Raw genomic sequence first — 24667 nt, forward strand, 5'->3', positions numbered from 1 at the left:
AGACTGGGAGAAGGGGTGATGCCCCCCACTCAGCAGGCTGGATTCCGTCCCCTCTTTGGGTTACTGCAGTTATGAAAGAGGTGGAATCTCAGTCTTCGCACATTTGGCTTCTTTACTTTTACTCTCTGATGTGGAGCTGTGGCACTGAGTGGAGCTTTGGTATGGGGTTGAAGTTGTTTCGAAGCAAATGGCTAGGGTACAGAGCAGGGACAAAGGTGAGACCACTGCTGTGCATTTGTCCATCAGGTACCGCCACAGAAAAATTGTAATAGCAACTTTAAAGCTGAATAATCCTTGCTAATCATGTAGCCAATTTAAAGCAGTACAAACTCCATGCAAGAATTCACTTAAACATAGTGACTAGGGAAAAGGAGGCAGTAGCACAGAAATATGTACCCTCTGAGAAGCCTGTTCTGCACTGCATTCCCAGTGAACGTAGAAAGCAGACTGATAAAACTCTATCCATCATATTTGCATGGAAGGCACTTGTATGCTTCAGTGATCATAGAATTTTAGAATATCAGGGTTGGAAGAGACCTCAGGAGGTCATCTAGTCCAACCCCCTGCTCAAAGCAGGACCAATCCCCAACTAAATCGTCCCAGCCAGGGCTTTGTCAAGCCTGACCTTAAAAACCTCTAAGGAAGGAGAGGTTTCAGAGTAACAGCCGTGTTAGTCTGTATTCGCAAAAAGAAAAGGAGTACTTGTGGCACCTTAGAGACTAACCAATTTATTTGAGCATGAGCTTTCGTGAGCTACAGCTCACTTCATCGGAAGCATACCGTGGAAACTGCAGCAGACTTTATATATACACAGAGAATATGAAACAATACCCCCTCCCACCCCACTGTCCTGCTGGTAATAGCTTATCTAAAGTGATCATCAGGTGGGCCACATTTGTGCTGGAAATGGCCCACCTGATGATCACTTTAGATAAGCTATTACCAGCAGGACAGTGGGGTGGGAGGAGGTATTGTTTCATATTCTCTGTGTGTATATATAAAGTCTGCTGCAGTTTCCACGGTATGCATCCGATGAAGTGAGCTGTAGCTCACGAAAGCTCATGCTCAAATAAATTGGTTAGCCTCTAAGGTGCCACAAGTACTCCTTTTCTTTTTAAGGAAGGAGACTCCACCACCTCCCTAGGTAACGCGTTCCAATGTTTCACCACCCTCCTAGTGAAAAAGTTTTTCCTAATATCCAACCTAAACCTCCCCCACTGCAATTTGAGACCATTACTCCTCGTTCTGTGATCTGCTACCACTGAGAACAGTCTAGAGCCATCCTCTTTGGAATCCCCTTTCAGGCAGTTGACAGCAGCTATCAAATCCCTCCTCATTCTTCTCTTCCGCAGACTAAACAATTCCAGTTCCCTCAGCTTCTCCTCATAAGTCATGTGTTCCAGTCCCCTAATCATTTTTGTTGCCCTCTCCTGGATGTTTTCCAATTTTTCCACATCCTTCTTGTAGTGTGGGGCCTAAACCTGGACACAGTACTCCAGATGAGGCCTCACCAATGTCGAATAGAGGGGAACGATCACGTCCCTCGATCTGCTGGCAATGCTCCTACTTACACAGCCCCAAATGCCATTAGCCGCCTTGGCAACAAGGGCACACTGTTGACTCATATCCAGTTTCTCGTCCACTGTCACCCCTAGGTCCTTCTCTGCAAAACTGCTGCCTAGCCATTTGGTCCCGAGTCTGTAGCAGTGCATGGGATTCTTCCTTCCTAAGTGCAGGACTCTGCACTTGTCCTTGTTGAACCTCATCAGATTTCTTTTGGCCCAATCCTTTAATTTGTCTAGGTCCCTCTGTATCCTATCCCTACCCTCCAGCATATCTATCTCTTCTCCCAGTTTAGTGTCATCTGCAAACTTGCTGAGGGTGCAGTCCGCGCCATCCTCCAGATCATTAATGAATATATTGAACAAAACCGGCCCCAGGACCGACTCTTGGGGCACCCCGCTTGATACCAGCTGCCAACTAGACATAGAGCCATTGATCACTATCCATTGAGCCCAACGTTCTAGCCTTCTTTCTGATGGACAGTGGTATAAAACTGAGAGGTAGATCTGTCTGTGACACTCTGGACCCCATATTCACCATAGTAATATGATTATGATTAAGGCTATGATTTTGTCATGGACATTGTTAGTAGAAGTCATGGACAGGTCACGGGCAATTAACACAAATTCACGGATTTACTAAAAATATCCATGACAAAAACGGAGAGGGAGGAGGGTCCAGCTCCCTTCCCTGCTGTGGCTGGGAGCAGTGGCCTATGGCTGGGAGCTGGGAGGGACCCCTGCCTGTGGCAGCTGGGGAGCTGCAGGGGATCCCCCACTGCCCAGGAATTGGAGAGCTCTGGAGGATTCCTCCCCAGGCGGGGGAGCTGCAGGGGGTCCCCTGCTGCCTGCAGGGGCTGGGGAGCTCCGGGGGATTCCCCCACTGGCAGTGGCTAAGGAGCTGCCTGGGATCCTTTGCTGTCTGGGGAACTTAGGGGGATTTCCCCTGCATTAGCAGCAGGTGGGGAGCTGTGGGGTAGCCTGCAGCTCCCAGCCGCTGCTGGCTGAAGTCATGAAGATCTGCGGAAGTCACAGAATCTGTGACTTCCACGACCTCTGTGACCAAATCGTAGCCTTAATTAAGCTGCATCTTGTACAAGATATGTCATGTGAGGTGTCTATGGAAAAGTTATGGTTGGTCAATTATGAGTATCTTGTTTGTATGAATGTATCATTTTTGTATCTGGAGTTGTGAATATTAACTATGTATTTGTATTTCAAATGTGCTTGCACCTGGGTAATGCACACAGTCTGACAGCACACTGTGAATGGCCCATTCAAGTTGAATGGACCATCACCAAAACAGTGGGCCATGGGGAAAGCTCATCTTCACCAGATGAACTGTTCTGGGGATGTTTCAGTCAGCCTATGGATAATGGCTGCCATGACTCATCGAAGTATGCAAGGGCATGTGACTAGATCACATGATACTGAACTCCATTTTGGTACCTGTTTTTTTCCACAAACTCAGCTGGGACAAAGGGGTTCCCGCCTTATGAAAGAAGCTATAAAAGGGAGCCAATGGGCCTCACTTTCCCCACAACTCAACACCTGGAAATACCTCTGGAATAACAAAGGCTTGGAACTGGGAAAATGCTGGTCTGAGGCGGGAAAGAAGGAAACCCGACCTGTGTATGAAACATCTACAAATTGCTTGTACTATCTAACAGGGTGAGACACTTACACACTACGTAGGATTTGAATCAGGCTTAAATTGCGCTTTTGTTTATTTCTTAGGTAACTCTCTTTGCTCTGTTTGCTATTATTTATAGTCACTTAATCTACCTTTCTGTAGTTAATGAATCTTTCATATTTTTACCTAAAATACTGTGGTGTTTCAAGTGCAAAGGGAAATTTGCTCAGGAACAGGGTGGGCTGGCGCATTGTCCTCTCTACATCGAGGGAGGGGCGGACTGGGTAATAGATTCATACTGGTTAGGCTTTTGACCAGGGCAGGATGATACAGCTCTGGGGTTCTAGGCTGGGGAGCTGTGGGTATTTTGTCTGGAGCCTCTCTATGGTTGAAAGAAAAGGAGTATTTGTGGCACCTTAGAGACTAACCAATTTATTTGAGCGTAAGCTTTCGTGAGCTACAGCTCACTTCATCGGATGCATACTGTGGAAACTGCAGAAGACATTATATACACAGAGACCATGAAACAATACCTCCTCCCACCCCACTCTCCTGCTGGTAATAGCTTATCTAAAGTGATCACTCTCCTTGCAATGTGTATGATAATCAAGGTGGGCCATTTCCAGCACAAATCCAGGTTTTCTCATCCCCCCCCCCCCCTTTTTCCAAAACCACACACACACAAACTCACTCTCCTGCTGGTAATAGCTTATCCAAAGTGACCACTCTCCCTACAATGTGCATGATAATCAAGGTGGGCCATTTTCAGCACAAATCCAGGTTTTCTCACACACCCCTCCCCCACAAACTAACTCTCCTGCTGGTAATAGCTCATCCAAACTGACCACTCTCCTTACAATGTGTATGATAATGAAGGTGGGCCATTTCCAGCATAAATCCAAGTTTAACCAGAACGTCTGGGGGGGGGGGTGGGTAGGAAAAAACAAGGGGAAATAGGCTACCTTGCATAATGACTTAGCCACTCCCAGTCTCTATTTAAGCCTAAATTAATAGTATCCAATTTGCAAATGAATTCCAATTCAGCAGTTTCTCGCTGGAGTCTGGATTTGAAGTTTTTTTGTTTTAAGATAGCGACCTTCATGTCTGTAAATAGCATGACCAGAGAGATTGAAGTGTTCTCCGACTGGTTTATGAATGTTATAATTCTTGACATCTGATTTGTGTCCATTTATTCTTTTACGTAGAGACTGTCCAGTTTGACCAATGTACATGGCAGAGGGGCATTGCTGGCACATGATGGCATATATCACATTGGTGGATGTGCAGGTGAACGAGCCTCTGATAGTGTGGCTGATGTTATTAGGCCCTTTGATGGTGTCCCCTGAATAGATATGTGGGCACAGTTGGCCATGGGCTTTGTTGCAAGGATAGGTTCCTGGGTTAGTGGTTCTGTTGTGTGGTATGTGGTTCCTGGTGAGTATTTGCTTCAGGTTGGGGGGCTGTCTGTAGGCAAGGCCTGGCCTGTCTCCCAAGATTTGTGAGAGTGTTTGGTCATCCTTCAGGATAGGTTGTAGATCCTTAATAATGCGTTGGAGGGGTTTTATTGGGGGCTGAAGGTGACGGCTAGTGGCGTTCTGTTATTTTCTTTGTTAGGCCTGTCCTGTAGTAGGTGACTTCTGGGATTTCTGACTTTAGGTATTGTTTCATGGTCTCTGTGTATATAATGTCTTCTGCAGTTTCCACAGTATGCGTCCGATGAAGTAAGCTGTAGCTCACGAAAGCTTATGTTCAAATAAATTGGTTAGTCTCTAAGGTGCCACAAGTACTCCTTTTCTTTTTGCGAATACAGACTAACATGGCTGTTACTCTGAAACCTCTGTATTGTTGGTTCATGCAGTGGCTGGCCAGAGCATTCATGAACACAGCTGGATGTGGCCCTTGCCTGTGGATGTTTGTGTGAGGGCAAGCTTGGAGGGCTGTGCCACTTGTCACAATACCACAGTGTGAGAGGGAACCTAGATTGGTAAAACAGAGGGCTCAGCAGTACCCCAATTCCAGGTTGCACCTTGTCTGTTTAGTTATTTTAGAAAACTCTGCTTTTGCCATGAGAGCATATCTTGAACTTTGCTGCAAACAGTGGCCCTGCATAATTTTATTTTTCTTTCCTGTGTGGAATGGTGGCCTCCTTCACTGGAAGCAGTGGTAACATCTTTACTTGTATGATAAGCTCCACTCTGGAGAATGTTAAGAATGTATCCTTCATGTTCTGTGTCTTATTGTGCCATGTAGTGAGAATTTGATCTCTTTCCTGTTTTCAGTGGAAGACACTTAAGTTGAAAAAGTCTTTCATTTAGTGTCTATCAAATGGTTTGTCTTGGTGTTGAAGGGTTTCTTATACTTGGGAATAGTGTTCTTGGTAATCATTTTCCATGGAAGACAATAAATTGAGCTTCAAATTTGTGTTGATAACCAGGGATTGGTGGGTTTGCTAAATGTATTGTTGTTGGGTTTTTTTGGGCATGTCAGATTTTCCTCCCATTTTTGTTGCTATTTATACAGTTTGGGATCTTTTACAGTTTGCTATTTTAGCAGTTTGGGATCTTTGCCTTCCATCCAGCTCATCTGGGCCCTGTGATCCCCCACGTGGACTTCTACATTAACCTTGGTCGGTAGTAGGATTAACTTCTTAAATAGGCTTCGCTGAACCAGTTTCAGTCTAGTCTGGCATTCTGCCTTCAGAACTGTTCAATATCTGATCCTTCAGAGGAAGGTGAATAGGTCCTTGATACATCTAACAAGTTTTCCTACCGCTGGGCACAGGTGAATATTGTTTTTGACCCCTGTATGATGTTTGGTTATGCCTGGAAGCATGAAATTTGATTGTATTTCTTAGTCTGCATAGGTACAAATAGTTAGTGGTCATGAAATAATCCCATTAATTTGGAGTCAAGAGCAGATGTTTGTTTCTGGTTCTCATCTGAGATTTTCTGGATCTCTTCCAGTATAGTGTAAACATTGGCCTTCTGCAAAGGAGAGCCCTTGGAGGATCAAGACTCGCTCCTTGGCATATGGTATTCACTGAGCCGAACTGATGGAGCCTGCACTCAGATAAAGGCTAGTTGTGCAGGTTTTTTTTTTATTAGCCATGTTTTTGGTTCCACAAATACTCTTGTAAACAGCTTACAGTTGAGGTGTCTAAGGGTATGCCTCTAGCCTGAATGGCTCCATAATTCTGCTTAGAACTCCCACAGCACGTTAGCTTCCTTTGGGTGGGACGTACCACCCCTGCTGAGGATCTCTTAAAGCACTAAACAAACATCCCATCAAAGTAGTGCAGTATCAGTTTCCCTGAAAGGGGCATAGGCATGCTATACTTATTTATACCATTCTTCAAATTTTGCTTGTCATTTTTATGCAGTATGTATTTAAAATAAAAAGGCTTGTGGGGAGTAGAATGATGGATATGGGACTGTCTGGTAGGAGGTACACATGCTTGTGATTGACACAACAAGAAATGTGAAGGTCATTCTGTAACTATTGTGACATATTTAAAATGGGACACTTGTGGCCTGTCATGGGTACAGACTGACTAAGTTTAAAACAAGGATTTGATCTTTATATTTCATGGAAGAATCAGTAGCAATTCCATAGAATCATAGAATATAAGGGTTGGGAAGGGACCTCAGGAGGTCATCTAGTCCAACCCCCTGCTCAAAGCAGGACCAATCCCCCAATTTTTGCCCCAGATCCCCAAATGGCCCCCTCAAGGATTGAACTTACAACCCTGTGTTTAGCAGGCCAGTGCTCAAACCACTGAGCTATCCCTCCACCCCCCTACCCCCCCAACTGCAAGGTTTTGTTCACTTTTTCTATGAAGTGGAGTTTCGTTCTGTGTTGATCAAAAAGTTTTTTATATTATAATTAGAGCACTCATTGCTAGAATGCAAATGAAAAGCTTAAATATTAAGAACAGTTAGGATTTCATTGCCAGACATGAGTTTGGCTTGTTGTATGCCCGCAAAGAGAAATAATTACTGTGAAAAAGATTAATGAACATTAATAATAAAGTGCGGGGACTTGAAGTTACTTAATTTTTTGTGTTTTATTTCAAAAATGTCCAGTTCCTTCTCTTTATATATTCCCAAACAAAAAACTGTTTAGATGGAGTTAAGGTTGAGGTTATGTATGTTTTACCATTACAATATTCATCATAGCAATCTTCTAATCATGTCCCAAAACAAGCAGCATAAGGCACAGAAATTCAAAGTTAGGGTTAAACCTAAAAGAAATCCAAATATATGAAGGTCTGAAGATGGGCAGTTAAGGCGCACCCAAATAACCTTAACTCTGTTCTTTAGTGATGCCACAGGAGAAAACCTTTAAAAATCAGTTTAATTTACTCTGGGGCTACAAATACTAAAATGCCTTACGCATAATCATGCGGTTATTGCAAAGTGTCACTGTGGGGCAGAATTGAAGTTGTCTTGTTTAACCTAAGGTTAAACTTTAAAAAATACATCAAACTGTGACTTCAGGGGTTGGTAAATACTTGTTTCTGGGATAATTACAACATTCTTTAAACTATTCATATATACTCTCAACATTAACACCAGGTTAGCAGTTTTTTTGTCTAGAAGTTTCCCTGGTTATTTAAAATGTCATACAAACAGAAGTCCCAAAGACTGCTACCATGTGATATCTCCAGTTAGTTGAAGATATTAAAAATACTGATTTTATTTTAAAAGTTTTTAGAGCTAGATGTACTGTTACTCTGTGTCTGCTTTGCATGACTGGAACAGTGCAAAGTAGCTACACCAAACTGGTGAATCTAGTTCTTTAAATCAACTGTAAATTATCTGGGATATGGCAATAACTTTTTTTACACTTTTTTTTAAATGAGGAGGGGAACCATGTAAACTTCCAGAGTATGAAACTCTGGAATTTCTATCTTAGTTGTCAAGTATCAGAAGGGTAGCTGTGTTAGTCTGGATCTGTAAAAGTGACAGAGTCCTGTGGCACCTTATAGACTAACAGACATATTGGGAGCATAAGCTTCTGTGGGTGAATACCCACTTCGACGGATGCATGTGGTTAGTTGGGGTGTTTGTGTGTGTGTGTGTGTGTGTAAAATAAATACATTCAATTTTTATTTATTTATCTGAAAGCTCAGAGGCCAACTGGGTAAAAGGGCTGGTGAGAGTGGGAAGCAGCTGGGATGACTAGGAATTGCCAGGGTTCAGGGCGGGTGGGGAGAGAATTCCTGGGGAGCAGGGGGATTCAACAGTGATGTATTCATATGGGAGGAGGGCAAGTGATGTGTCTAGCACCTTGAGTAAAAGAGGGTTATGTGCAGCAAATTGAACAGTAACAGACTACAGATACTAGTGATGGTTGAATCTGGTGATATTCTGAAGAAAGAGCTGTCAACCATGCTTGCAGCTGTTTTTATTGCTTCACGCTGACTTAGACATTTGAGGTTTTAGAGTGATAATCCTGGAAACTTTTTATATAGATTCACCAGTGCCTGTAGTTTTCTGTGCCTTTTTAACTAACTGTTCAAACAGCGGTAAAGATAGTTAGTCCCTCAGGATCCCCTGGGGGACTAACTTGAAGGGGAAAGGAGTCCAGGAGAGCTGGCTGTATTTCAAGGAATCCCTGTTGAGGTTACAGGGACAAACCATCCCAATGAGTCGAAAGAATAGTAAATATGGCAGGCGACCAGCTTGGCTTAATGGTGAAATCCTAGCGGATCTTAAACATAAAAAAGAAGCTTACAAGAAGTGGAAGGTTGGACATATGACCAGGGAAGAGTATAAAAATATTGCTCGGGCATGTAGGAATGATATCAGGAGGGCCAAATCGCACCTGGAGCTGCAGCTAGCCAGAGATGTCAAGAGTACCAAGAAGGGTTTCTTCAGGTATGTTGGCAACAAGAAGAAAGCCAAGGAATGTGTGGGCCCCTTACTGAAGGAGGGAGGCAACCTAGTGACAGAGGATGTGGAAAAAGCTAAGGTACTCAATGCTTTTTTTGCCTCTGTTTTCACTAACAAGGTCAGCTCCCAGACTGCTGCGCTGGGCATCACAAAATGGGGAAGAGATGGCCAGCCCTCTGTGGAGATAGAGGTGGTTAGGGACTATTTAGAAAAGCTGGACGTGCACAAGTCCATGGGGCCGGACGAGTTGCATCCGAGAGTGCTGAAGGAATTGGCGGCTGTGATTGCAGAGCCATTGGCCATTATCTTTGAAAACTCGTGGCGAACCGGGGAAGTCCCGGATGACTGGAAAAAGGCTAATGTAGTGCCCAACTTTAAAAAAGGGAAGGAGAAGGATCCTGGGAACTACAGGCCAGTCAGCCTCACCTCAGTCCCTGGAAAAATCATGGAGCAGGTCCTCAAAGAATCAATCCTGACGCACTTGCATGAGAGGAAAGTGATCAGGAACAGCCAGCATGGATTCACCAAGGGAAGGTCATGCCTGACTAATCTAATTGCCTTTTATGATGAGATTACTGGTTCTGTGGATGAAGGGAAAGCAGTGGATGTATTGTTTCTTGACTTTAGCAAAGCTTTTGACATGGTCTCCCACAGTATTCTTGTCAGCAAGTTAAGGAAGTATGGGCTGGATGAATGCACTATAAGGTGGGTAGAAAGCTGGCTAGATTGTCGGGCTCAACGGGTAGTGATCAATGGCTCCATGTCTAGTTGGCAGCCGGTATCAAGTGGAGTACCCCAAGGGTCGGTCCTGGGGCCAGTTTTGTTCAATATCTTCATAAATGATCTGGAGGATGGTGTGGATTGCGCACTCAGCAAATTTGCGGATGATACAGAAGGACCTAGACAAAGGATACATAGGATACAGAAGGACCTAGACAAATTGGAGGATTGGGCCAAAAGAAATCTGATGAGGTTCAATAAGGATAAGTGCAGGGTCCTGCACTTAGGACGGAAGAACCCAATGCACAGCTACAGACTAGGGACCGAATGGCTAGGCAGCTGTTCTGCGGAAAAGGACCTAGGGGTGACAGTGGATGAGAAGCTGGATCTGAGTCAGCAGTGTGCCCTTGTTGCCAAGAAGGCCAATGGCATTTTGGGATGTATAAGTAGGGGCATAGCGAGCAGATCGAGGGACGTGATCGTTCCCCTCTATTCGACATTGGTGAGGCCTCATCTGGAGTACTGTGTCCAGTTTTGGGCCCCACACTTCAAGAAGGATGTGGATAAATTGGAGAGAGTCCAGCGAAGGGCAACAAAAATGATTAGGGGTCTAGAACACATGAGTTATGAGGAGAGGCTGAGGGAGCTGGGATTGTTTAGCCTGCAGAAGAGAAGAATGAGGGGGAATTTGATAGCTGCTTTCAAGTACCTGAAAGGGGGTTCCAAAGAGGATGGCTCTAGACTGTTCTCAATGGTAGCAGATGACAGAACGAGGAGTAATGGTCTCAAGTTGCAGTGGGGGAGGTTTAGATTGGATATTAGGAAAAACTTTTTCACTAGGAGGGTGGTGAAACAGTGGAATGCGTTACCTAGGGAGGTGGTAGAATCTCCTTCCTTAGAGGTTTTTAAGGTCAGGCTTGAGAAAGCCCTGGCTGGGATGATTTAACTGGGAATTGGTCCTGCTTCGAGCAGGGGGTTGGACTAGATGACCTCTGGGGTCCCTTCCAACCCTGATATTCTATGATTCTATGATTAATAATGAATCCAGGTTTCTCCCTTTCTTCTCTGAGAAACTGTCAGTTTCTTGTCACCTTCCAAAATGTGTCACTTCAGCATTGTTTAAACATTCAGAATCTTTCTGTGCTGAGAACTGTCCTGTGGTGTTTACAGTTTCTTGTTTCAGATAGTCATAGGTTAAGCTATGTAATGCAATATCTGCAGCCTCATCTTTCAATTGCTTATTGACTTAGCATTATTCATAAACTGCTGTTAAACTGTTTAGTGAAAGACAAGTATATGTTGTACGCTTAAGTCATTTACTGGACTGCAGCTCAGTTGTGTATTTTCTGAGAAGCATTAAAAATAACCAAGTCATCACTTGGGTAAAGGGACTAGATGTATTAAAATCTTGTGCTACTTTAATGTTGGCATTATTGTGAAGACATGCTTTCTCCAACTCAGCCCAACAGTAGCAATGTCTGGTCTTCCCTGGTAGGTTCACTCACAATGTTCTGATAGCTTTTTTCTGAGTCTTTCAGGATATCCCACAGTCTTCCTAGATAGGACTTCAGGGAAACAGTTACAGGGTGTGTGTTTGACAAGACTTGAGGTGTTACAAAACACAGGATGCCCTTTGGTGGTCAGCCTATGGTCCCTCTTTTTCTCCTCTTAAATAATTTTGGCTCAGGAGAGGTCCATTTTAACAATCTGGCCTGTTTGACAAAGCTGATGTAGGCTAATAAGGTCAAGGTCAGAATGTGACCCACATTTCTGGTGAAGACTTGAAGTGATACATGTTTAAATAGCTGAAATCATGAAATTTACGATTTTTAAAATCCTATGACTGAAATTGTCCAAAATGGACCATGAATTTGGTAGGGCCCTACATATAGCTCCATCTGTGAATCTTTTTCATAGCTTCTGTGCAGGTGCTCACTTAATGTCATTAGCAACATGTCATTGTTTGCACATAAATCTATAGTCACTTAAATTGATAACAAAATGTGGGGGTTTTGTTTTGTTTTGTCCATACAGTCTTTCACTTAGTATAAAAACAGTTCTAAAAAAGCTCTCTGTTTGAGAGAGGGAAATAGGTTATTGGGAAGAGGAGTGGAATCTGTAGGGAATATGAGGGAGAATGTGGATGCCGTCAATTCAGCTGAGAAGCTACTCTATGGGGCTGTCTTCTCCTTCATGCATGTAACTCACTTTGTCATCATTGTGCCTTCCAGAAGATGCAGGCTAAAATCCTTTTTGTGATTTGTACTGTGTTGGCTTAAATCTCTTGGTGCTAATGTTAATTCTATTCTTGGTCTCAATTAGATATTCTATTCTTAGTCTCATTTTAGATATTCTTTCTTGCAGAATTTGGCGTTCATTTAGCAGAACTGACTGTAGATCCCCAGGGAGTACTGGCCATTCGTCAGGTGAGTCTTCCCAAGCATGCTGTAGAGAAGAGATGGATTATAACTTTTGTTGTTTTATAAACTGGCCACTTGTATTTCCTTTTTAAAAAACGTAAAATTAAATACTATTTCTCTATCAATCTAATCTGTAGGAACATGTAGCAATGAGAATGTTCTTGCGCTCAGCACTTAATCAGATTTATAATAACCAAAACTACATAATAGCTTTTTTCGGTAACTGATATGAGGACTGGGGAACTAGTGTGGGGATGTGGGAATGGGAAACTTTTTCTTTCTGGCTTCTTCAGTAGCACATTGTTCTTGCTATTTGTGTGCAGGGAGAAGTCATAGGTATTGTTTTCCAATTAGCATTACTCCATCTTCTTTTCAATTTGTTTTTGTCAAAAATCACATGACCCTTATCCATGTGTGACTAACTCTCATCATAATGCTGTTCAAGCTTGGTACATTTGATACTCAGACACTAAAGTGGTGATGGTGGTATAAGTACCTCTGTAGAATAGAATCTATGTACAGGGTGGCATCAGTGAGCAGGATAGCATTGTCTTATCATCTTTCTGTGACATCTAGAAATCCTGTTCAGTTTTCATCCTTTTTGAGGATTTCCATGTTGGAGGGAATGGTATCTCATGTCACCTGTTACTGGATCATACCTAGCATTGTTATGCTTTAGCAGATCTTCCCTGTCCTAAGAAGCTCAAGGCCTATTCTGCCAGAGTGGTAGCCGGCTTCCGGGCTGAGAGGGAGGAGCCTCTGTTCCTGAACACTGCTGAGCTACCTGGTGCTCAGTTGACACTGTCTCTAGGTACTGCCTCCTCAACCAGGCATTATTGGCTAATGCTGCCTTTAGACATGAGGTTCTGAGATGAGTTTTGCTCATCCTATTGCCTTACCTTTTCCCTTAGCCTCTAACCACATATAGGGAGGAAAGGAAGATTGTCCAAGTGCTGCTGATCAGAGCCCACATGCACAATGGTTGTGGCTGCATAGCAGAAAAACAAATTTCTTACATTGCTAAATGTTTCCCATAATGAGATAACATCAGTACACCTTCCAGGGTGGATTGGCTCAACCAGGGGCTAGCTGGGGAATGCAGGATTATGTACTCTATTTCTGTAGCTCTGGAATATTTCCTCTGGGGAGAAGTGTGTGGCAAGCCGCTAAGGAGAGGGGGCAGTGCCTTAAATGCTTCATCGAGTTTCTCACCAGGCTGACAGCAGAGCAGGGTCTTATAGATTGTAAGCACGGATGTTACCACAACACAGAAAACAGATAGCAAAGTAGTAAAAATCTGCTTTGTAATGGTTTAAAACAGCAGGTCTCAAATTTTATTGCTTCACATACTGCTTTCTTAAATTATTGTAAAGTGAATAGATGGAACATCAAGTTTACATGCCACAGGTGGTACATGTACCACAGTTTGAGAACCCCTGGTCTACAGGTTCATAGATAAGCCCAGAAGGGGCCATTGTGATAATTTATTCTGACCCCTTCTGCATACCACAGGACATAGCAGTGGACTTGTTATTCCTTGACTTTAGCAAAGCCTTTGATACGGTCTCCCACAGTATTCTTGCCAGCAATATAAAGAAGTATGGGCTGGATGAATGGACTATAAGGTGGATAGAAAGCTGGCTAGATCATCGGGCTCAGTGGGTAGTGATCAATGGCTCCATGTCTAGTGACAGCCAGTATCCAGCGGAGTGCCCCTAGGGTCGGTCCTGGGGCTGGTTTTGTTCAATATCTTCATTAATGATCTGGAGGATGGCATGGATTACACCCCCAGCAAGTTTGCAGATGACACTAAACTGGGAGGAGTGGTAGATATGCTGGAGTGTAGGGATAGGATACAGAGGGTCCTAGACAAATTAGAGGATTGGGCCGAAAGAAATCTGATGAGGTTCAACAAGGACAAGTGCAGAGTCCTGCACTTAGGACAGAAGAATCCTGTGCACTGCTACAGACTAGGGAGCTAGTGGCTAGGCAGCAGTTCTGCAGAAAAGGACCTAGGGGTTACAGTGGACAAGAAGCTGGATATGAGTCAACAGTTTGCCCTTGTTGCCAAGAAGGCTAACAGCATTTTGGGGTGTATAAGTAGGAGCATTGCCAGCAGATCAAGGGACATAATCATTCCCCTCTATTCGGCATTGGTGATACCTCATCTGGAGTACTGTGTCCAGTTTTGGGCCCCTCGCTACAAGAAGTATGTGGAAAAATTGAAAAGAGTCTAGAGGAGGGCAACAAAAATTATTAGGGGGCTGGAGCACATGATTTATGAGGAGAGGCTGAGGGAACTGGAATTATTTAGTCTGCAGAAGAGAAGAATGAGGGGGGATTTGATAGCTGCTTTCAACTTCCTGAAAGAGGGTTCCAAAGAGGATAGATCGAGGCTGTTCTCATTGGTAACAGATGACAGAAGAAGGAACAATGGTCTCAAGTTGCAGTGGGGGAGGTTTAGTTGGATATTAGGAAAAACTTCTTCACTAGGAGGGTGGTGATGCAGTGGAAAGCATTAGCTCGGGCGGTGGTGGAACCTCCTTCCTTAGAGGTTTTTAAGGTCAGGCTTGACAAAGCCCTGGCTGGGATGATTTAGTTAGGGATTAGGTCCTTCTTTGAGCAGGGGGTTGGGCTAGATGACCTCCTGAGATCCCTTCCAACCCTGATATTCTATGATTTTATAGGAATTCCTTGAATTAATTCCGGATTGAACTAGAGCCGGTCTTTTAGAAAAAAATCCAGTCTTGATTTAAAAATTGCCAACACAGTTCAGCAAAATCCTTGGTAAATTGTTCCAATAGATAATTAACCTCACTGTTAAAAATTTGCACCTTTGCCAGCCATGGGATCTTGTTATATACCTTTGTCTGCTAGGCTGAAGAGCTCTCTATTATCAAATTTGTTCCCTGTGTAGGTACTCAGACTATGATCAAGTGACCCCTTAACTTTTTTCTTTTAAGATAAATTAAGCTCCTTGAGTCTTTGAGTATAAGGGATGTATTCCAATTCTGTAATTGTGGCTCTTCACTGAACTCCCTCCAATTTATTAACACAGTATAGTGGTAGTGGTTGCACCTGTGCCAAATACAGTAATTGTATGATCTCCCTATTGCTACTAGGTAATCCAGTTGATACATCTAAGCATCACATTAGCTCTTTCAGCTGTAGTGTTGCAATGGGAGCTCATGTTCAGCTGATTATCCATCATGACTCCCAAGTCTTTCAGAATCATTGCTTCCCAGATTAGAATTCCTCATCCTGTAAGTACAGCCTACATTCTTTGTTGTTAGATGTATGACCTTTCAGTTGGCTGTATTGAAACACTTATTGTTTGCTTGGTCCCAGCTTACCAAGCAGTCCAGATCCCTCTGTATCAGTGACCTGTCCTCTCTATTATTTACCACTCCCCCAATCTTCATCACCTGAAAATTTAATCAGTGCTTAGTTTTTCTTCTAAGTCATTGATTAAAAAATAAGTAGATCAGAGCCAAGTACCAATCTCTGCAGGACCCCACAGAAAATGCACCTGCTTAATGATGATTCCCTGTTTACAAGTATGTTTTGGGACCTGTCAGCCAGTTTTTAGTCTATTTAATGTGTTCATTTTCTATCATTCTAGTTTTAGTCAAAACGTCATACAATACCAAGTTAAATGCCTTACAGAAGTCTAGGTATATTACAACAACACATCATGCATCTGAAGAAGTGGGTTTTTACCCACGAAAGCTTATGCCCAAATAAATCTGTTAGTCTTTATGGTGCCACCGGACTCCTCATTGTTTTTGTGGATACAGACTAACATGGCTACCCCTCTGATACTGTTACCTCTATCAACCAAACTTGTAATCCTTATCTATGTATCTGTCTAGTCAAGTTAGTTTGACAAGATCTATTGTCCATGAAGCCATGTTGATTGGTGATAATTTATATTATCCTCCTTTAATTCTTTATTAATCAAGACCTATATCAGCTGCTTCATTGTTTTGTCCAGGATCAGTATCAAGCTGACAGGCCTGTAATTATCTGAGAGGTGTCCCATTTACCTCTTTTAAATCTTGATATGACATTAGCTTTCTCCCAGTCTTCTGGAATTTCCCCGGTATTCCAAGAGTTATTGAAAATCAACTTCCAGTCCAGAGAATTCCTCGGCAGCTCTTGTAAAACTCTTGGAAACAAGTTATCCTGGTCTTCTGAGTTAAAAATATCTAACTTTTGTAGCTGTTGTTTTGTAGCTGCTCTGTGAGGAGAGATTAATAAAACTGGGTCTTTTCAGCTTGGAAAAGAGACAACTAAGGGGGGATATGATTTAGGTCTATAAAATCATGACTGTTTTGGAGAAAATAAATAAGGAAGTGTTATTTACTCCCTCTCAGAACACAAGAACTAGGGGGTCACCAAATGAAATTAATAGACAGCAGGTTTAAAACAAACAAAAGGAAGTATTTCGTCACACAACGCATAGTCAACTTGTGGAACTCTTTGCCAGAGGATGTTGTGAAGGCCAACAGTGTAACAGGATTCAAAAAAGAACGAGATAAATTAATGGAGGATAGGTTCATCAGTGGCTATTAGCGAGGATGGGCAAGGATGGTGTCTCTAGCCTCTGCTTGCCAGTTGGCAGCAGGGAATGGATCACTTGATGATTACCTGTTCTGTTCATTCCTTCTGGGGCCCCTGCCATTGGCTGCTGTCAGAAGACAGGATATGGGGCTAGATGGACCTTTTGTTTGACCCAGTATGGCCGTTCTTATTAACATCCTCCCGAGTTACTATCAGAATGTAAAGTGTTGCATCATTCTATATGACATGGCTACATCATTTTTTCCCAAATTCAGAATAGAAATATTTATTGAATACTTCTGCCTTGAAGAATTGCAAATTCAGGCAGCTCGGTGATTAAGATGATATATAGTGCTTAGTTTGCTAGAAGATCAACAGTGTGTTGAAGAGTGAGAAGTGGTGTTGAAGTGGCTGTGGCTAATCACAAGGAATAAAATTGAAGTGCAGATTCTGAATGTCACTTTGGTAGCTAAAGTCTATAAAATATGCTACAAATCTACAGCATCCCTATTCTGTCAGCATTATACCTGGACAAGAATGTCCCATTTCCTTTTAAAGTTTAATATGGTGTGACACAGCTCTGTCCTTGTCTCCGTGGGTCCCGTGTTTCCTGGCGGATTTCGCTAGCCTCAGAGGCTCACTGTGACCCTCTACTTAGCCCTTCTCTCTCTAGAGGCAAGGGTCAGTCTACTGAGCCATTTTCATCATAAGCCAGCGAGGGAGGTGAGGAGAAGCTATCCTCCCTTGCACAGTCTCTGTTGTCTCCCAGTCTCAGTGATTAATCAGGGAGGCAACGGGGGCGGGAGTCCGGGCCCGCCCTCTACTTCGGGCTCCAGCCCAGGGAACCTAATAGTATCAGCTATGGTGACTGATCTTTTAGAAACAGGATGCATACAAATCCCTGGGCTACTTCCCCACAGCAGCCCACACTTCTTCAGGCTCCACTTCACCCTTACCTCAGGGCCTCCTTCCTTGTGTCTGATATGGTGAGTACTACTTAGTTCTTCCAATAGCTTCCTCCTGACACCCACACCCTCACTGACTAATTGGGAGGCTTTTAACTAGTTCCAGCCAGTCGTTGATTGGTTTCAGGTGTCCCAATCAACCTAGCTATTGCCACTGCTTTCTAGAAGGATCTTAATTGGCCCCAGGTATCTTGATTAACCTGGAGCAACTGCCATTTGGTTACCATGGTACCAGGGATTTCTTTAGCCTGGGGCTAACATACCTGTTCCTCACTACTTTACTATATTGCCCCGTCACAATGGACAATACTAATTGTTACAGTTCAGGTCAGCTACACCGATATTCTTCCTCCGTAATCCTTTGAGGGAGCCCTCTTGTTGCTCCCAGCTCCTCAGCTGTCATGTCTCTTGCGTGGAGACCTGCGTTTCTCTCCCTCCTGACCAGGGTTTTCCAGGCTGTCCAGTTCCTTCCTTCAGTGAGTTCCTCAGCAAGTCAGACTGCCTAATGAGTCCTGCTTTACGTGCTCTTCAGAGGCTATAAACAGTGTAATTGCCCATAGGTATAAGTTAGTACACGGCTCTTTCTAAGCAAGCATGCTTTTTCTTAAGGTGACAGCATTACAGAGAAAACATAATAAAAACAATTTAAAAAAAAATACATGCATGCTAATAAGCTTACCAGAGACCACCCCTCATTCAAATAAGGGCTCTGGCAGGTGACAGAGCCTTCAAGCCCCATGAAAGGGGTTTTCCAAGGTTACAGGTTCATAAAGTTCGTTCATGTCTGGCCCATTATTTCACATGGTCCTTTGAAGCTCTGACCCTTCCCAAGGTCTCCCTTATAGAAGTTGCATACAATTCCACAATAATACATAAACTTTATGTTTTTAATACAATGGACTCCAAAGTCTATTTAAACTGAATTCAGAAAGGGTTTTTAATGATAAAACAGGAAATTGCCATATCTCAGAGTCAGCGTTTAGGGCTGGAAGAGACCACCAGATCATCTGTTCGGATCTCCTGTATATCATAGGCCATGAGCACCCTGCATTAAACTCAGCAACTGGAATTAGACCAAAGTATTACATCCCCCAGGAGACTAGACTATTATGTGCTACAGGCAGAGAATAGGAGGCCCCCGTAATGGCAGAGAAATGATTAAATGAGATATACCCAGTAAATCCTGGAAAGTGACCCACATCCACACACTGCAGGGGAAGATCACCATCACCACCCCCGATACACCACACAGGGTCACTGCCAATCTGACCTGGGGGGAAATTACTTCCCAACCCCACAAATGGTGTTCAATCAGACCCTGAGTATGTGAGCAAGAACCAGTTAGCCAAGCACCTGGGAGAGAGGCTACGTGGTGCTATCTCAAAGCCTCGGCCCATCCTTCCTGGTGTCCCATCCCCAATCATAGCCATCCCTGATGGTGATAAAACTACCAAAATACATTGATGGGGGGATAACCGTTCCTGAACTCTGCAGGTGCCTAGTTGAAACTATGAAGCACAAGCTGTAAGAAACAAGACACAGACTGGAAGTGAGCCCATGTGGCCTGCTGCCTACTGTCACAAGCAGCCCCATCATACAAGTGCACTTATAAGTTTGTCCGCTCTTCTAAAATTAAATTGTTTGCCCCCACAACTATTATTTCAGGGGGGGGGAGGGGGATGTCGGCGCGGCAGTTTCTGAACCTCACCTCTCTGATGGTTACAAATCTTCTTACTTCCAGTCTGAATTTGTTCATGGCCAGTTTATATCCATTTGTTCTTGTGCTACATTGTCCTTTAGCTTAGTTAGCTATTCGCCCTCCCTGATGTTTACCCTCACCCCAGTCATATCCCCTCTCAGCCTTTGTTTTGCTAGACTAAACAAGCCAGGCCCTTCCAGTCTCCTCTTATAAGGTAGGCCCTCCAGTCCCCTAATCATCCTTGTAGCTCTTCTCTGAACCGGTTCCAGATTAATTTAATCTTTCTTGAATATGAGTGATCAGAATTGTACACAGTATTCCAAATGAGATCTTACCAATGCCTTGTACAATGGCATTAATATTTTTCTCTCTCTCGCTCTCTCTGATGGAAATGCCTTGCCTAAATTTGCTAGGATCGTATTTGCCTTTTTCATAGCTGGATCCCATTGATGACTCAGTCATCCTGTGATTGACTCCCACACCCAGGTCTCTCTTCCTCTGTTACTTCCACTTGCTGAGCCTCCAGTTTGTAGCAGAAATTCTTATTAGACCCAAAGTACATGACTTTGTGCTACTGAATTTCATCCCATTTCTGTCACTTCAAAGTGTTCAAGGTCATCCACAAGGTCCTGTATAATATTTGATCCTCCTCTGTATTGAAGATGCTTCCCAACATTGTATCGTGCAAATTTTGTTAGTTGTTTGCAGTGGTTTTTGTAGTTGTGTTGGACCCAGGATATTCGAGAGAGAAGGTGGGTGAGGTAATATCTGTTATTAGACCAACTTCTGCTGGTGAAAGAGACAAGTTTTTGAGTTACATAGAGCTCTTTAGGTCTGGGAAAAATACCTGTGTAGTTCAAAAGCTTGTCTCTTTCGTCAACAAAAGTTGATCCAATAAAAGATTATCTCACCCACCTTGTGTCTCAAATTTAATTAGCGCACACCTACTTTTTGTGCCAAAGTCATTAATAAAAATATTGAATAAGATTGGTCCCAAGACTGATCTTTGAGGAACTCCACTAGTAACCTCCCTTCAGTCTGATACTTCGCCTTTCAGCACAACCTGTTGCCTTCTGCCCTTTAGCCAGTTCCTTATCCACCTTACAGTGCTTGTACCGATTCCCATTTTACCTAATTTAACAATTTTCCGTGGGGTGCTGTGTCAGATACCTTATTAAAGTCCAAGTGTATTTGATCTACTGCATTTCCCTTATCTAAAAAGTAGTTATTGTCTCGAAGAAGAAAATCAGGTTAGCCTGGCATGATCTGCCTGTGATGAATATCATAGAATATCATAGAATATCAGGGTTGGAAGGGACCCCAGAAGGTCATCTAGTCCAACCCCCTGCTCGAAGCAGGACCAATCCCCAACTAAATCATCCCAGCCAGCGCTTTGTCAAGCCTGACCTTAAAAACCTCTAAGGAAGGAGATTCTACCACCTCCCTAGGTAACGCATTCCAGTGTTTCACAACCCTCATAGTGAAAAAGTTTTTCCTAATATCCAATCTAAACCTCCCCCACTGCAACTTAAGACCATTACTCCTCGTTCTGTCATCTGCTACCATTGAGAACAGTCTAGAGCCATCCTCTTTGGAACCCCCTTTCAGGTACTTGAAAGCAGCTATCAAATCCCCCCTCATTCTTCTCTTCTGCAGGCTAAACAATCCCAGCTCCCTCAGCCTCTCCTCATAACTCATGTGTTCCAGTCCCCTAATCATTTTTGTTGCCCTTCACTGGACTCTCTCCAGTTTATCCACATCCTTCTTGTAGTGTGGGGCCCAAAACTGGACACAGTACTCCAGATGAGGCCTCACCAATGTCGAATAGAGGGGAACGATCACGTCCCTCGATCTGCTCGCTATGCCCCTACTTATACATCCCAAAATGCCATTGGCCTTCTTGGCAACAAGGGCACACTGCTGACTCAGATCCAGCTTCTCGTCCACTGTCACCCCTAGGTCCTTTTCCGCAGAACTGCTGCCTAGCCATTCGGTCCCTAGTCTGTAGCTGTGCATTGGGTTCTTCCGTCCTAAGTGCAGGACCCTGCACTTATCCTTATTGAACCTCATCAGATTTCTTTTGGCCCAATCCTCCAATTTGTCTAGGTCCTTCTGTATCCTATCCCTCCCCTCCAGCGTATCTACCACTCCTCCCAGTTTAGTATCATCCGCAAATTTGCCAGAGTGCAATCCACACCATCCTCCAGATCATTTATGAAGATATTGAACAAAACCGGCCCCAGGACCGACCCTTGGGGTACTCCACTTGATACCGGCTGCCAACTAGACATGGAGCCATTGATCACTACCCGTTGAGCCCGACAATCTAGCCAGCTTTCTACCCGCCTTATAGTGCATTCATCCAGCCCATACTTCCTTAACTTGCGGACAAGAATACTGTGGGAGACCATGTCAAAAGCTTTGCTAAAGTCAAGAAACAATACATCCACTGCTTTCCCTTCATCCACAGAACCAGTAATCTCATCATAAAAGGCGATTAGATTACTCAGGCATGACCTTCCCTTGGTGAATCCATGCTGGCTGTTCCTGATCACTTTCCTCTCATGCAAGTGCGTCAGGATTGATTCTTTGAGGACCTGCTCCATGATTTTTCCAGGGACTGAGGTGAGGCTGACTGGCCTGTAGTTCCCAGGATCCTCCTTCTTCCCTTTTTAAAGATGGGCACTACATTAGCCTTTTTCCAGTCATCCGGGACTTCCCCGGTTCGCCACGAGTTTTCAAAGATAATGGCCAATGGCTCTGCAATCACAGCCGCCAATTCCTTCAGCACTCTCGGATGCAACTCGTCCGGCCCCATGGACTTGTGCACGTCCAGCTTTTCTAAATAGTCCCTAACCACCTCTATCTCCACAGAGGGCTGGCCATCTCTTCCCCATTTTGTGATGCCCAGCGCAGCAGTCTGGGAGCTGATCTTGTTAGTGAAAACAGAGGCAAAAAAAGCATTGAGTACCTTAGCTTTTTCCACATCCTCTGTCACTAGGTTGCCTCCCTCCTTCAGTAAGGGGCCCACACATTCCTTGGCTTTCTTCTTGTTGCCAACATACCTGAAGAAACCCTTCTTGGTACTCTTGACATCTCTTGCTAGCTGCAGCTCCAGGTGCGATTTGGCCCTCCTGATATCATTCCTACATGCCCGAGCAATATTTTTATACTCTTCCCTGGTCATATGTCCAACCTTCCACTTCTTGTAAGCTTCTTTTTTATGTTTAAGATCCGCTAGGATTTCACCATTAAGCCAAGCTGGTCGCCTGCCATATTTACTATTCTTTCGACTCATTGGGATGGTTTGTCCCTGTAACCTCAACAGGGATTCCTTGAAATACAGCCAGCTCTCCTGGACTCCTTTCCCCTTCAAGTTAGTCCCCCAGGGGATCCTGGCCATCCGTTCCCTGAGGGAGTCAAAGTCTGCTTTCCTGAAGTCCAGGGTCCGTATCCTGCTGCTTACCTTTCTTCCCTGCGTCAGGATCCTGAACTCAACCAACTCATGGTCACTGCCTCCCAGATTCCCATCCACTTTTGCTTCCCCCACTAATTCTACCCGGTTTGTGAGCAGCAGGTCAAGAAAAGCGCCCCCCTTAGTTGGCTCCTCTAGCACTTGCGCCAGGAAATTGTCCCCTACGCTTTCCAAAAACTTCCTGGATTGTCTATGCACCGCTGTATTGCTCTCCCAGCAGATATCAGGAAAATTAAAGTCACCCATGAGAATCAGGGCATGCGATCTAGTAGCTTCCGTGAGCTGCCGGAAGAAAGCCTCATCTACCTCATCCCCCTGGTCCGGTGGTCTATAGCAGACTCCCACCACTACATCACTCTTGTTGCACACACTTCTAAACTTAATCCAGAGACACTCAGGTTTTTCTGCAGTTTCGTACCGGAGCTCTGAGCAGTCATACTGCTCCCTTACATACAGTGCTACTCCCCCACCTTTTCTGCCCTGCCTGTCCTTCCTGAACAGTTTATAACCATCCATGACAGTACTCCAGTCATGTGAGTTATCCCACCAAGTCTCTGTTGTTCCGATCACGTCATAGTTCCTTGACATCACCAGAACCTCCAGTTCTCCCTGCTTGTTTCCAAGGCTTTGTGCGTTTGTATATAAGCACTTGAGATAACCTGTTGATCGCCCCTCATTCCCAGTATGAGGCAGGAGCCCTCCCCTCACAGACATTCGTGCCTGTACTTCCTCCCGGTATCCCGGTTTCCCACTTACCTCAGGGCTTTGGTCTCCTTCCCCCGGTGAACCTAGTTTAAAGCCCTCCTCACTAGGTTAGCCAGCCTGCTGGCAAAGATGCTCTTCCCTCTCTTCGTAAGATGGAGCCCGTCTCTGCCCAGGACTCCTCCTTCATGGAACACCATCCCATGGTCAAAGAAACCAAAGCCTTCTCTCCGACACCACCTGCGTAGCCATTCGTTGACTTCCACGATTCGACGCTCCCTACCTAGGCCTTTTCCTTCCACGGGGAGGATGGACGAGAACACCACTTGCGCCTCCAACTCCTTTATCCTTCTTCCTACAGCCACATAGTCCGCAGTGATCTGCTCAAGGTCATTCTTGGCAGTATCATTGGTGCCCACGTGGAGAAGCAGGAAGGGGTAGCAATCCGAGGGCTTGATGAGTCTCGGCAGTCTCTCCGTCACATCGCGAATCTTAGCCCCTGGCAAGCAGCAGGCTTCTCGGTTTTCCCGGTCAGGGCGGCAGATAGATGACTCAGTCCCCCGGAGGAGAGAGTCCCCGACCACCTCCACCCGCCTTCTCCTCTTGGGAGTGGTGGTCGTGGAACTCCCAACCTCAGGACATAGCATCTCATGCCTTCCAACCAGCGGAGTCTCCTTCTGCTTTCTCGCCCCAGACATATCATCTGATCCGCTCTCCGCAATGATACCTGTGGAGAGAACATGAAAGCGGTTAGTTACCTGTGTCTGTGTTACTGGAACCCGGACATTCCGCTTACCTCTTCTGGAGGTAACATGTTGCCAAGCTTCTTCACTGGCCTCTTGGCTCCTCTGTGCAACCTGCTCTATATCTGTAGAGCTTTGTGCCCCTAGAAGCCTATCCTGAGTTTTGTCCAGAAAATTCTCAGTTTCTCGTATGCAACGCAGGGTTGTTATCTGTTGCTCCAGATCTTCAATCTTCTCTTCCAATATGGAGACCAGCTTGCACTTTGTACAGACAAAGTTGCTTCTGTCCTG

The 24667-nt window shown here is 44.4% G+C and overlaps 1 protein-coding gene across 6 annotated transcripts in view; it reads left to right on the forward strand.

Moving 5' to 3' along the window:
* Positions 1-24667, forward strand: part of IPO9 (importin 9) — a 204363-nt gene that overhangs the window by 11481 nt on the left and 168215 nt on the right. For 5 of the 6 annotated variants that reach the window (XM_073320215.2, XM_073320210.2, XM_073320212.2 and 2 more), the window contains exon 2: positions 12174-12235. In XM_073320215.2, the coding sequence (XP_073176316.1) occupies positions 12174-12235 (62 nt within the window). Of the gene's footprint in view, positions 1-2825; positions 3234-12173; positions 12236-24667 lie in introns of those variants that run through there. The other variant, XM_073320211.2, reaches the window with a different exon arrangement.

Source organism: Lepidochelys kempii, chromosome 21, assembly GCF_965140285.1.
Source record: "Lepidochelys kempii isolate rLepKem1 chromosome 21, rLepKem1.hap1, whole genome shotgun sequence".
Classification (NCBI taxonomy): Eukaryota; Metazoa; Chordata; order Testudines; family Cheloniidae; genus Lepidochelys; species Lepidochelys kempii.